General features: G+C 45.7%; 1 protein-coding gene across 1 annotated transcript in view; it reads right to left on the bottom strand.

Moving 5' to 3' along the window:
* The window catches only part of ENAH (enabled homolog (Drosophila)), a 54,877-nt gene that overhangs the window by 15,489 nt on the left and 25,798 nt on the right, over window positions 1–13,590 (bottom strand). The window contains exons 6-9 of the mRNA XM_012731003.1: window positions 2,467–2,759; window positions 641–1,326; window positions 430–444; window positions 354–369 (exon numbers count right to left, since the gene is read on the bottom strand). Of these exons, the coding sequence (XP_012586457.1) occupies window positions 354–369; window positions 430–444; window positions 641–1,326; window positions 2,467–2,759 (1,010 nt within the window). The remainder of the gene's footprint in view (window positions 1–353; window positions 370–429; window positions 445–640; window positions 1,327–2,466; window positions 2,760–13,590) is intronic.

The following is a 13,590-nucleotide window of genomic DNA, read 5'->3' on the forward strand; positions in this document are numbered from 1 at the left end:
GGCGGGGGCGGGGCAGGCGGTCCCAACACGATGCCTGGGAGGAAGAACGTGAAGACCGTCAGTGAGGCCTCCGTGAGGCGCCAGGCTGCCACTCGGGGCCGAGGGGGCTTCGCCCCCGAGCTCGCTCGCACGGGCTGGAGGCACCACGTGCGCCCAGGGACGGGCGTTTAAAGTACAGGCCGGCATCAAAACGGCACTAAACACACAGCCGCGCAGGGACGCTTCCTTTAATGTCAGGCGCTCGGTGAGCGGACTGCAACGGTCAGCTAACTGGACTTTCCGGCTCACGGGGGTCTGCGCAATAAACGGGAAGACGCTCGTCCAACTAGGGAGACGGGCGGCATCTGTGAGGACAGGAGACGGCTGCGGCTGACGTGGTCAGCGCCGCGGTCAGCCACCGCCTGGACATGACCTGCACCGCGTGGGCACGGCAGGAGGCGCCTGCTGCTGAAGGCGGCCTCCACCCTCTGCAGACACCCGAGGCCGGGCTGAGGACGCCGGGAGGGCGCTGCCGGGCCGGCGCCCACTGTCTAGCCCACGAGCAGCGAGGACGGAGGGCCTTACCCTGCGGGGCTGGCGTCTCGGCCGGCTGAGAGGCTGCCTGCAAGCCCGGCTCAGGAGCAGAGGAGTCTCCCAGCACAGAGTTTAGAGGAGGCTCCACCGCGGCAGGGGCGGCTGCGGAGGGAGAAGGGAGAACACCGGGCTTGGAGGAGGGGGTCGAGGCGGCAGGGCTGCCCGGAGGCGGGGAAGCTCGGCAGCCACAGTGAGAGAGCGGCCCGGCCGGCCCTGAGGTAGGCGGTGGAGACACGGGGCAGGCAACCGAGTCCAGCAGCCCGTTGGACGCGGCTGGCGACGGCGGCGTCTGGGGCACCGGAGAAGGAGCACAGAGCGGGAGGACAGGCCTGGGGCCGGCAGCTTTGCCCGGGGGGCTGCTAATCATTACTGGAGGAGATGGAGGGAGGGGCGAAAAGCTGGAAGTAGACCAGGCACAGGGCTTCGTAGCTGGAGGCTGAGAAGAGGGTGTGTTCACAGGAGAAGAAGGCCGAGAGCTTTTGTTCAGAGGACGAGGAGCTGTAGCGTAATGGGGAAGAACAGGGTGGAAGGCTGAACCTAAAGATGTCGCAAAACGTGTCGCTGAGTGTCGAAGTGGTGGTGTGGGGGGTGTGGAAGTAGGTGGCAGAGCGGTCACTACAGCATGGTCAGGAGTGGCCTCTGACACTGGCGCTGAGATGACTTTAGCGTATGATGGAGGAGGTGCTGGAGGAGGCTGGCCACTGGCAAACTCAGGAAGTGGAGCGTTATACAGGGAGCTGTCTGGAGATGGAGCTGGACAGAGGTGGAAAGCGGCAGCAAGACAGGATAAAAAGGAGAGAGAAAAAGGGAGCCAGTGAAGCAACAAAAGCAGCATCCAGACAAAACGCACAAACGCAGACAGCAGTGCGGAGTCAGGCACCGAGAGTAACTGACTCCCCTGCGGGCGTGCTAACTTTAAACTGCATTTTCAGATCCAGAAGGGAAATAAGTCTTTTTGAAACCATAAATAACTTATCTTTACAAGAAAAATGCAGTACTAACTAGCTCATTTCCATCATTCAGTCCTCTACAAGGACGTTATAATAGAACCATATAAACAGAAGAGTAAGTTTAGTGAGACAAAAACAAAAAGCCCAAAAAACAAACAGCAGAACTGGAAAATGTTTATCCCAAACGGCCAGTCTCCTCTCGTGCTTGTTTGTGCAAAACGTTTGTTTTGTTTTGGCTATAACCCCAGGAGAAAGAGCTGAAAACAAACGTATTGACTTAAACTGCAAACCAATTAATTGGTATTTAATCAACCCACACTGAGACTTTTGATAAAGGCCATATGGAATTTAAAAATGTCTTAAATCCCATCATCAATGTTCAATTTTAACTAATGCCCAAATAGCGTCAGCTCTGGGCTGCAGTTAACCCTCATGTTTCAATAAATGCTAGCAGATTCGGTGACTTTCACCACTGTAGCAAACATTTAAATAACTAGGCAGTCTTAAGATATTTTCCACCCTCTGCCTTTCACTCCTCCCTCAGAAGCTTTAGAATGCAATCAGCAAATTTCCTGCTAAAGGGTTCTGTCACACTACAGTATTCAGTATATAGTATTCATCCCAAAAGGGAAATACACCCCAGGTTCATCCAATATAAAAAAACTCCCATAAAACCTCTTACACTTCCCAGTCAATTTATAGCAATAGAATTAAGAGTGCAAGAACAAAAATCTGCAAGAGCTCTTAAGTCTCCAAGCAATCAAAGCAATACAGAGAGAAATAAAATGTTGAAGTAGCAACTGCACCCTCTTCTTAATTTCAAATTGTATTTGCTCAACCCCAGGCTCCTCAGGTGTGAGCTATTGGAACACGTCACTGCAGAAACCCTCACCCGCCTCCCAGACGATGCATGCAGGACCGAGGGAAGGCGCGCAGGTCTCACCAGCACTTGACACCCTCCGCTCGCGCTCCAGCTGCTCCCGCTCCAGCTGCTCCTGCCGCTCCTGCCGGGCTCTCTCTTGCCGCTCGCGCTCCAGCCGCTCCAGCCGCTCACGCTCCAGCCGCTCCAGCCGCTCACGCTCCAGCCGCTCACGCTCCAGCCGCTCCCGCTCCTGCCGGTCCCTTTCCTGTCTCTCCCGCTCCAGCTGCTCCTGCTCCAGCCGCTCGCGCTCCAGCCTCTCTCTCTCCAGTCTCTCCCGCTCCAGTTCCTTTTGTCGTTGTTGCTCTTGCAGTTGCCTGAAAAATTTTAAATTACAAATATGTTATCTATGGATACTATTTCAAAATCGTATTCCTTTCATAACAAACTCCTTTTTATGTACACGTGCGTGCAGTTACCCACATCATGGCAACACATGTCTTGTGCACGCTCAGCTCCCTTCCTCAGTCATCGCCAGAACCACTTGGAGGTAAGAAAACCAGTGCATGGCTGTGCCACACGCCTTCAGAGCCCCCGCTTGCCCGCACGGCACCCCCACACCTGATCAGGAGGGGCCACTGAGAGCCGCAGCGGATCGGAGCAACTGCGTTTCCACCATCAGAGCGCTGTGACTCGCAACTGCCTCTTCAGTAAAAGCCCGCCCACCCGTTTGCGCCTTCAGCACATCTTTTTCCTCGCGCATTTTCTGCATGCTCACCAATGCTCGGCATAGTCCGCAGACTGCCAGCTGCTTATCTTCAGGCATCTTCCAAATGACCCTCCCTGTTCAGGACATCATTTTAACAAAAATACATGGATGGAGCTAAGCTCAGTGAAACAAATCAGAAGGAAAAAGAAAAATGTTGGATGATTTCACTTACAGGAGGAATATATTGGAGCCAAAGAAGGGATCAGGGGGAAAAAATAACAATAAATAAATTTAAAAAAACAGGCAACTATAAAGCAGAGACATTCTGCAGGGGAGGGGGGAGGGGAGGGAAAAGGATCAAAACAGGGGAGGAAGCATACAGGGGACTATGGCGATGGAGCCCGGGTGACCAGGTGGTGGGAACTCTATGGGGATGACACCTGGGAGGAGGGCGCACTGCACAAAAATGAACAATTGTGTAAAACGTATTTAAATTAAAAAGGGGCCGTCTGGTGGTACAGGCCTTAAAATCTCAGCACGGTGAAGCTATCCAGAGCCACTGTGGCACGAGTTCAATTCGGGTCCGGGGAGCTGACCCACAGGGCCAAGCAGACCTCTCCTGTCTCACAGGGGGTTTTCAGCGGCTCCGCCTGCTGGCTCTCCACAGTCTCTTCTCTGGTGCATCCTGTCACCACCCCAACCCTGCACCTACGGTCAATACCCTAGTTCTTGTAAGCATAAACAAATAAAAACAAAACTTTAAAACAATAAATTAATTAAAAATACTTTTATTTATATAGTGGAATAAGCCAGGAAGAACTAGTTATACTGGTACATTTATCAAAGATTTGTAAACATTTCTCATCACTAACCACATGACATGTGTTCCTATGTTAACTGACTCAAACACTTGAACATTTCCTGAACTAGAGAAACTACAGAATCCTGCTCTATCCATGAGGTTTCCTTCACTGGGACATACATCCACATCTCTGAGTGTTGCATGGCTGCTGAAAGCTTTTACTGAGCCCCATGCAGCGATCCTTTAAATTTTTGAAGTTACCTTTTTTAAAAATCAGGGACTTCTATCAGGTGGTGCGGTATTGTATTCCCACAACCCGTTCTTAAGGTGCCCGAGCCCAATGGTCAAAGGCATAGAAAATATTTCATACCTTTATACCCTTCAAAAAGGATCTGCTTTCGGAAAGCATTTTCCCTCATTCACGTACAACAGTGTAAGGGTGAATGGGAAAGTTGTAAGTCTTCTTTCTTTTTAAAATTTTTTCCTTTTTAAATATATTCATCATATCATTTTTGTACAATGTACAGTTTCCCTGTGAAATTTCTACCACCTGTTCATCTGGACACGATCACCACAGTCCCTGTGCTCTTCCCATGCCTGTCCTGGTCCTTCTCCCTCCTCCTCCTCTACATAATGTTGCTGATCTATAGTTGCCTGGTGATTTTGATTTTTACTTTATTACAGTCACTTTTTTTTCTGATTCTTTTTTTGTTTTCTCTACCTTCCACCTATAAGTGAGACCATTTGATATTTTTCTTTTCTTCCTGGCTTATTTCGCTGAGTGTAATTCCTTCCAGCTCCATACATGTTGCTGCAAAGGGCATGAGCTTGTCCTTTTTGACTGCTGCATAATATTCCACTGTCTAGATTTACCGCATCTTGATCCAGGCATCTATTTTTGGGCATCTGGGTTGTATCCATTTTTTACTTATTATAAATTGTGCTGCAATAAACATAGGGATGCAGGTGTCCTTTTGAATTAATGTCTTTGTGTCCTTTGGGTAGGGTTCCTAGGAGTGGAATTGCTAGATCATATGGCAGCTCCATGTAAGTCTAATTTCTGACTCATATATAAAGCAATGTAAAGGCAAGCAACTGACATATCTCCTCCCACAAGTTTAGACAGAGAAGACTTGCTAGTTTCAGGAAAATAAATTTAATTGTTATCACTGGTTATCATTTTTAGCTGACTGCTTCAGCACATTACATTAAGTCCCATTTTATTCTGTATTTTTCATGAATAGTATTGTAAATTAACTTTCTACTGAGCCACTTTAATAACCAAGTAACTTTAGTCACTTAATGAAAAAAAAATCTCTAAACTATAATTTCCTTTTGTAAACATAGGAAAGATTTTTCCCTGCACAACAAATGAGCATTTTTAGAAAATACTAAGGCTGGCCACTGGCAACATCCAATTAAAACTGGTGAAGTCACTAAGTATGATTTTATTTTTCACGACTACTTAGTGAACCTTTGTTTTGCTATGCATAGTTTAAGCAATCTCTGGTAAGTTAGCCTAAGACAATTAACTGGCAATAAGCAGTTATATTGTCATTTTATTAACAGCAATAAACATTTCTCTTTATCTTTCAACCCTTTTCCAGCTGCTTCTGAAGGTCACTACTGTCACACAGTGTTGCCAGGTGAAAGCGACATAGTTCCAAATTGGCCTCAGCAGTAAGTGGCCAATTCACGTTCCTCAGCCACCAACAGTGTATGAAAACACCTGCTCTCCTTCCCTAACTGACACCGCCCAGGGCCAGCACGTTAGTCTCTGCTGACAGACCCTGCATCTGTATGAATGTTTTATCAGACGACTGCACAGCCTCTGATCAATTTTCTCATGGAATAGTTAATATTCCATATTTATTTGATGAGTTCTTTTCTATATTAAAGACACTTAAACCTTTGTCACATACTGGTAATATGCATATTATCACATATTGATAATAACTAATGTTTACTATGGTATTGATTTTGTTTGTAACATGGCTTTTAGCTTTCATACAGAAAACTCTCCTTTATATGCTCTGCCTTTGATATCCTCCTTAGCCCTTTCCCACAACAAAATGACCTGCTTACATTCTCTGAACGGTTATCTTCTATAAGGAAACCCTCAGTTCACGCGAAGCATCTTCCCACACTGAGCTGGGACATGGGAGCAGCCCCACAGCAGTGCTAATTCCCTAGCAAGAGACACGCTTGCCCATGGCTGTTCTCGAACTTGAGAATGTCCTGGCCCACAGGTACTTTACCCGGTAGGGCACAGTTTCTCGGCAGGCTGATATCTAAAACATACTTAATTACCTAGTAGGGTTCATCCATTTCATCTAATTTTTAACTTTTCTAGAGGATTCTCTGGCATTTAGCTTTTTCAAGGTAAATTTTACAAGCACTCTGTTAAATTTACCCCTTTTGCCAAGAACTATCCTCTTAATCCTAACAATCATTATTCAATTTGGAGATCAGCTAGCAAAACATTTGCATTGTTTTATCTCTAAGAATGTGTATAATGTCTCAGCATTCATTCATTTCAATTAAAAGTCTGTTCAACACCAGTACTTCAGATGCGATTATGGAGGGTCTTTGTGATTACATCAGAACCCGCAGAGACCTAATAATGTATGTGGCTCTAAACCACACAGACTGCTTCTTAAGTTCCACACACATACGTAACACATGGCTATGTCACCGCCGTAACAACGGCAAGCGAAGGACAGAAAACATCCACGGTAGCCCCCCCTTTTCTCAATCACGACACTGAAGCTCAATACTAAGAGGAAACTTCCAGGCTCTCCTGCTGACGTCATCATGCGAGGTAATTAATGACTAGCTAGCTGAAGCTTCTGAGGGACACATTATCACTTTTCAGGAATGAGGGCAAGAAATGAGGTATATTCCGAATGTGTTTCTAATGATAAATGAGAGCACTTCAGTACTTCCAAGGGAATGAATAGAATGGGCTGGGGCTCACATTAAATTTAAAGCACACAATGTTTGTCCAAAATATGTGGTATTTTAAACTAATTCTCTAACCAGCGATTGGGTCCAAATGGAAAAAGATACACCGGAATTACCCTAATTGAGTATACCTGAATGGACGAGCCACTGAGCACAGTAACAGTACCAAGGAATCTATGATGAAAATGTCCACATTATTAGTCTTACATTTCTGTGACTTCTCTCTCTTTCATTTTATCAAAATAAGACATAGTTTTAAAAGCTCTTACCAAAAACTGGCCCTCCCTAGTGGCACAGCAGGTTAAAGTACAGCACTAAGAAGCTAAAGCCACTTCCTCATGAGTTCAATTCCTGCCTGCCCTGGAGGTGACCACATGGCGTGGCAGACCTCTCCTGACCCGCCGCTGCTCTCCTCAGCAGTGTACTTCACCAATCTGCCTGTTCTGCTCCCCACCCTGTCTCTGGTGAAACCTCTCGCTGCCTCTGAGTCTCTGGCCTGTACCCCAGTTCTGTATGCACAAATAAATAAATCTTTAAAAAAAAAAAAAAGCTCTTACCAAACACCAGCAGCTTATGCCTCAATCTTCCCACCCCACTTCCCAGAGACAGTCCAACTCTTGCAGTTTTTATTTAGACGCTCTCTACTGACTTTCTGATAAGATGCTTCTTGCATCCCCCACACCACACAAAACTCTAATACAGTCATAGGAAGATGTTGACTTCTGGTTACATCATGCTCACTCAGTTTCTGTTTTTAACTGGTAATAATACTGATTACTCCCAGTCGAACCACATCATATTCTGAGATCTTTTTTTTTTTTTTCAAGTTCTTAGTTTTTTAACCTCCAAGTGAATGCCTAGTTCTCAAAGCAGTAACAGTGTTTTCAATGTAAGTAGTAAACTTAGGAGAAAAGCCAAGCAGGAGTGAAATTAATCTCAAATAACTATTGAATAATGGCATTTACAACAACAGTGTCCTAACTTAAAAGATTATCCCATGTGTCATAATATTCTATGGACTATACAAGAGAAAGTATATCCGCTGACGTAAGGCTACAATACTGGTGAGATTCCCAAGTTCACTGCTAAATGACTGGGACAGGCTAGACAGGTGTAGGAGATTCTGCTGGTATGTATTTTCTTGACTGGCAGGTAAGAAAGGAAAGGGTTAAAAGTCCCTAACTGGGCCCTCCCAGTGGGTCTCTCTGGCCTGTACCCCAGTTCTGTATGCACAAATAAATAAATCTTTAAAAAAAAAAAAGTCCCTAATTTGAGCTAGCTTACTCAAAAGATGCAAATCTAAACACATTTCCCACAATAAAGTGTCAAGCAGAGAATCCCTGACATACAAATTCTTATGCAGACACTGCCTACATCTCTTTCATGCTTTAATCTAGAGAGCAGCTCACTATATAGTTTTTTAGGGGCATAATTTCCAAATTTATAAACTCTACTTTTCATAGAAATATTACTGCCAAGTCATATTCCAGAAATCCAAGAGATTCTTCTTCCTAGAGTTTTGCCTACAACAGTTTTTGTTTTAAACTCATTAATAGGGCTGTCTGAGACTTTTTCAAAGCCTTAACTCCTAACCAAAGAAAAATCTCAGTAGACTAATTTTTCTATTAAGTTAGGACATGCATTTTACAATGATTTAAATGCTTCCGAGAAACTTTTTCTCAGAAACAGTTATGGTGGCAAATGATCAATATGAATATAACCCAGATCATTAGAAAAAAATCAGAAATTGCTCACTTTTTTCTATAGTAAACAAAATATAAACTACGAAGCCTTAGTAGACATTTCACCTTCCAATTTCAACCCTCTAATGAATGATGTTAGTAAATGATGAGCAATTTAAGTTCTGACAAGCAGGAGGACTAGGAAAATATTTTGGAATGATAACATTTAGTGACGCTTTGATGTTATTGACATATGTCAGAAAATAAAAACTACAAAGTAGATTTTGATCCTGTAATGTGAACATTTCATGTTTCTATTAGTAAGCAAATGGAAAATGAATGAAACTGAAGCAGTTAAGTGCTAACAAGCTCCCAGGCTCAGTGCCCGCACTTACAGGAGGAAGCGGCCCAGCTGGGGCCCGTCACGCCTCTGCAGGCTGCCCGGCGGCTGAGCGTTCATGGTCCACTCCTGCCACATTGAGCGCTGGGCTCACTGCTCCTCCCTTATAACGGTCAGGTAGTACGATGATTTGCAAACTATTTATAGATACTAACTAAATTCAGTTCTATGTTGAGACTAACAACAGACTGACTCATGTTTCTTAGAATGTGTTTTATCATCACAGTCAGCAAGGCAGTCAAGTATCAGTGAGCCGAACCAAAATGCACTCTTCACAGATGATACATACAGGAACAGAAAACTCTCCTACCTGAAGGTCTAGCAAAGGACTAACGCATTTCACATTTTGAGGAAATGCTCATTTTACTAACTCAATTTCATTTTATTTACCTCAATCTCACTGAAAAATATAAATTAAAACTAAGACATAGCTGAAAAAGCCAAGCGTACTACAAACTAACAGTGGCTCTCCCAAGGCGATGCTGCTTGCGACTTCAGCCTCAGAAGCAGCCACCTTCCATGCCTGGGGCACCTCCCTCCCAAGCGAATGCAGTACTTTGTAGAACTTTCGCTTCCCCAGAGCTTTGCAGACTCGCTGTTATCTACTGGTTCCCACTCCACCCATGGTTCGACTCCCGCACACCCTCACCTTTCCTTGTCATTCTCCCAGTAAACTCATAATTCCCTATTCGGACACTTCAATATTATGTTACTCATAGTCGAATAATATAAGCTGATGGTATTTAATTTTCAGAACAATTTCTTTGGTGTTAAAAATTACCCCTCTCCCTTGGTTCTTTATCTACATCCCTACCCCATTTCACCTCAATTCTTCCTCAGAACTGTCAACTTCTACACATGGCCAAATGTACCACGTGAATCTACTTATTCTCTGCTTAGTTTGCTCTTCCTTTCCCTCAGAAACACCCCAGCAGCGCTAAGATCAGCTTGTCTGCCCTAGCTTGGGTTCTCATGCCGGCCGCACTGGGATCCCTGATTCTCTCTCGAGCTGGACCCCTCCCCCACCCCACTCCATGGCTTCATCCCCCTGCTCACCCTCATCATCTTCACAGATGACATCTATAGTAGCTTCTTGGGAGGTTGCGCAGAGGGGAAGTGTTAAATGACAAATTCAGATTGGAAATCGTCCTTCAGGATTTCGAAGAAACCTCCCCCTTGCCCAGCGTAAAGCAATCTGCCTCCTATGCTGGTATATGAGTATTTCCAAGTGCTATGCCTCAGTGGCTGGCCCTGTCCGTCTCCTTACTGAGGGGGCTGACGCGTGGTCAGCCTTGCCATCGCGGTCAGGGGGGCTGGCGAGCTGCACCCCAAACCCACATGTGGCCATGCCCAGTCTGCAGTGAGCTACAAAGAGCTGAACAACGGCCACGGAGACCTCGTGGCCCGTGTCTAAAATACACATGACATCGCCCTTCGCTGGCAGTATTTGCTGACCTCTGGCCTCCAAGACCAACTCGCTGAGTTGGAAGAATTTTTCGCATGTTATTTCTATGCGAATTCCATTTCCTCATGTTTCGTTTTCCCTTACACCTTCTCCCTGAAACTCACTGTCTGGATGTCAGGTGCACTGACCTGGTCATACTTTATACTCTCTGCCTGATTCCATCCCTGCTTCTCGATGTTCAGCCTTAACACTGCTGAAATGTTAAGTCAGGTCATTCCTATCAAAGTCATGCAAGGGCCCCTCCTCAGCCCTCAAAGCCAAAGTGGGGTTCTTCACTGCTGTGTGCCGGTCCTGCATTACGAGTCCCGCCCCTGCCGAACTCACTCACCATGCTCCCTGTCTCCGCTGGTTCCCACTGCTCCAGCCTCAGTGGCCCTTTGTCTCTCCCTGAGTGTTTACCCAGTTACCCACTTAGCTAACATCTTTCTTTTCATTTTGATAAGGTCAACCTTGATCAACTTATTTAACACAACCTTTTGTTTCCCCTTGCCCCTCTCGACAACACCAACTTCCTTCCACTCAGTTTTATCCCTTCCCACTGCACCTACCATCTTCTAGCGCAAGAGGCATGTTAATTGTTAGGGTGTGGTTTTTTACGCTCAGGCCCCCACTCCCGCTTGGATACATCCTGAGCGTTTTAGAACATTATCTGGAACATAACTGGACTCACAAGTGGAAACGCGCAGTGGCCAGCACACCCTGGAAGTACTGAAGCACAGGTGAGACAGGACCTGGGTCAGACCTGGCTTTAGGTCAGCACGCAGAGGGTGGAAACAGGCAGAGCCACAGTAGCCAGCTGATCGACCAGAGCAGACGCTACCCACGATCAGCTGTGCCGGCCAGCACTCTCCTCCGCCATGTGAGCTCAGCGCATGGAAGGGCATTTGCCACAGAAGGGTTCCCTTGAGAACTCAGCAAGCTGCCTCAGGTGAGCGAGGGCTTTGGTCCAACGAAATTAGCTCAACGTCTGAGACAAGTCTGTGTGCCGCTCTTGTACTCTTAAGGAGTTTCTCAGTCTGCTTGTTCTGCAGACTTCCAAGACCTCCCAGGCAGCCCCCTTGTAACAGGGGGTCCCCAGGAAAAGGGGGGGGTTCCAGATTGCCTGACCCACCAAGAGGAGGGTGATGGAGCTGAACAGGAAAGAGAAGACTCTGAGAGAGACCGAGGAGGAAAGAAGCAGGATGGAGTCAGAGGAGACCCTGGCAGCACAGGGAGCAGAGACGTGGAGAAGCGGCTGTTTCTTGGCCCTGGACTGGGGGACACAGACATGGGGGAGAGACGCGTCGGGGGTGGCAATGGCAGCTTTGATTCTGATGTCGCTCTCTTCCTTTCAGACGTGTCTGGCCATGTCTGACCCTTTCTATGGTCCCCGCCAGAAGGTGACTTAGACTGTGTCGGGCACTCGGGGCTTGCTCTGAGCCAGTGCCTTTTCGGGGGGACTGTACCCACGAGGGGACACCTAACTTTGGGAGTTTGGTTTAGAAACTATATTGTCTTTTCTGCACTGCACATTTGCTGTATTCATGTTCCTTCGCATTAAAGGCCTTTTATGTTTTGTCTTGATGCAGTGGATGGCAGAACCTATTTAGTGCGGGCAGGTTTGGGGGTCCTGGGGTGCTCCTCTCCCCGCCCTGTAACACCCTCAGCCGGTGATGCTCTGTGACAGAAGAACACACACGAGCCAATTCCCGACAGCACTCAGTGCCCTCAGTGCTGTTTCCCTTCCCTGCTGACAGGCCCCCAGCGCCCCGGGATTACTTGCTGGCGTGCTGCACATTACCAGAAAGAATCAGGTCACATTCTGGGGTTTCTCTTAGCTCTTCCTAGCTCAGTACAACTGTCATATTCTCAATAGTACAATGATAATTTTTTATTAATTACTTTTCTGTATTACTGTTTGTGTAACAGTACAATTATAAGTTACTGATCTTAGAATTACTCTTGTAAGTTTAAATGCTCAATATGGAACTGAAACTATTATCTCTTGTATACTTTCCTTATTTCTATAGAAAGTTAATTTTATTTCTATCAGTTATAGTACCATTCGAGAACGCTGGACAGCTTTTCACCAAACATAGAGGCTTTCCCAGAGTGATTTAAATGCATCTACAGGCTATGGCAAAAACACAATTCATTCTGGGAGCCCCTTAGGACCTTTTTCAGGAAGTAAGTAGTCATACATCAAAGCAGGTGGCACTGAGCCTCTGCAGGAGACCCTCTGCTAGCAGACAGGACACACAGACTAAGACTATACGGAGGAAAGGGTCTTAAATGTGAGGCCCAAATCAAGAAGAGCAAGTGTTGACCAGCCGTGGAGCAAACGTTCTCAGCTGAAGAATCAATCTGTGTAAAGGTCATCAATGCTTAAGCAAAACGGGGGACTTACCGGTGATAAGACGCCTTTTCTCCAAAAAGCTTTTATTTGTTTAAACTGAACCATCTGGTTTGACTAATGCATTTTCAGTTACCACATATACCTAAATTTTATAAAACAATTTTGTCACTAATAATTCAGATTTTTTTGCTAATTCAAAAAAAAAATCTACCCTTAAGTGAGAATGTTTTATAATTTCAAATGTGTTCTAAACTGTACTGAAATCATGACGGTAGTATTACTAATGGCTTCCAATAAGCAGTTTATTCATAAACAGTGATTTTATATTCCATCACGACACCCTGTTTATCTCAAAATCAGTATCTTGTACAGTCAGTACTACTGCAACCTTTCAGTTAGTCTCGCAGAAGTCCCAACGATCACAGATTAATTCCTAATTGCAATAAAAGTACTCTCTGAAGTAGAGAGACATTTTGTATGTTAAGTGTATTTAAAATAAAGATGTCCCTCATCCTGGTAAACTCAGCATAAAATGAAAACACCCTGAGTAGCAAAGATGATAGCTTACCCTAGCATCCTCTAAACACGCTCAAAACAAATTGTATTAGCCTAACCTCAGCAAAATCACCTACCACAAAGCCGATGTCCTAGTAAAGTACTGACTGTCTCGTGCAATTTATTGAATTCTGTGCTGGAAGTGACACGGCCTCGGACTCATCTCTGCCCCACCAGGTACGTTTCCCATTTCCCTCATTTACCTTCCAGGCTTAATCAATGTTGTTTTCTTACGTTCCAAGGGGAGAAGCATCCCTAGGAAGATGCCAGGGACTGGCTGGCTGCCAGGCGAAAGC

This window comes from Condylura cristata, unplaced genomic scaffold (assembly GCF_000260355.1).
Source record: "Condylura cristata isolate star-nosed mole 26May11 unplaced genomic scaffold, ConCri1.0 scaffold00029, whole genome shotgun sequence".
NCBI lineage: Eukaryota > Metazoa > Chordata > Mammalia > Eulipotyphla > Talpidae > Condylura > Condylura cristata.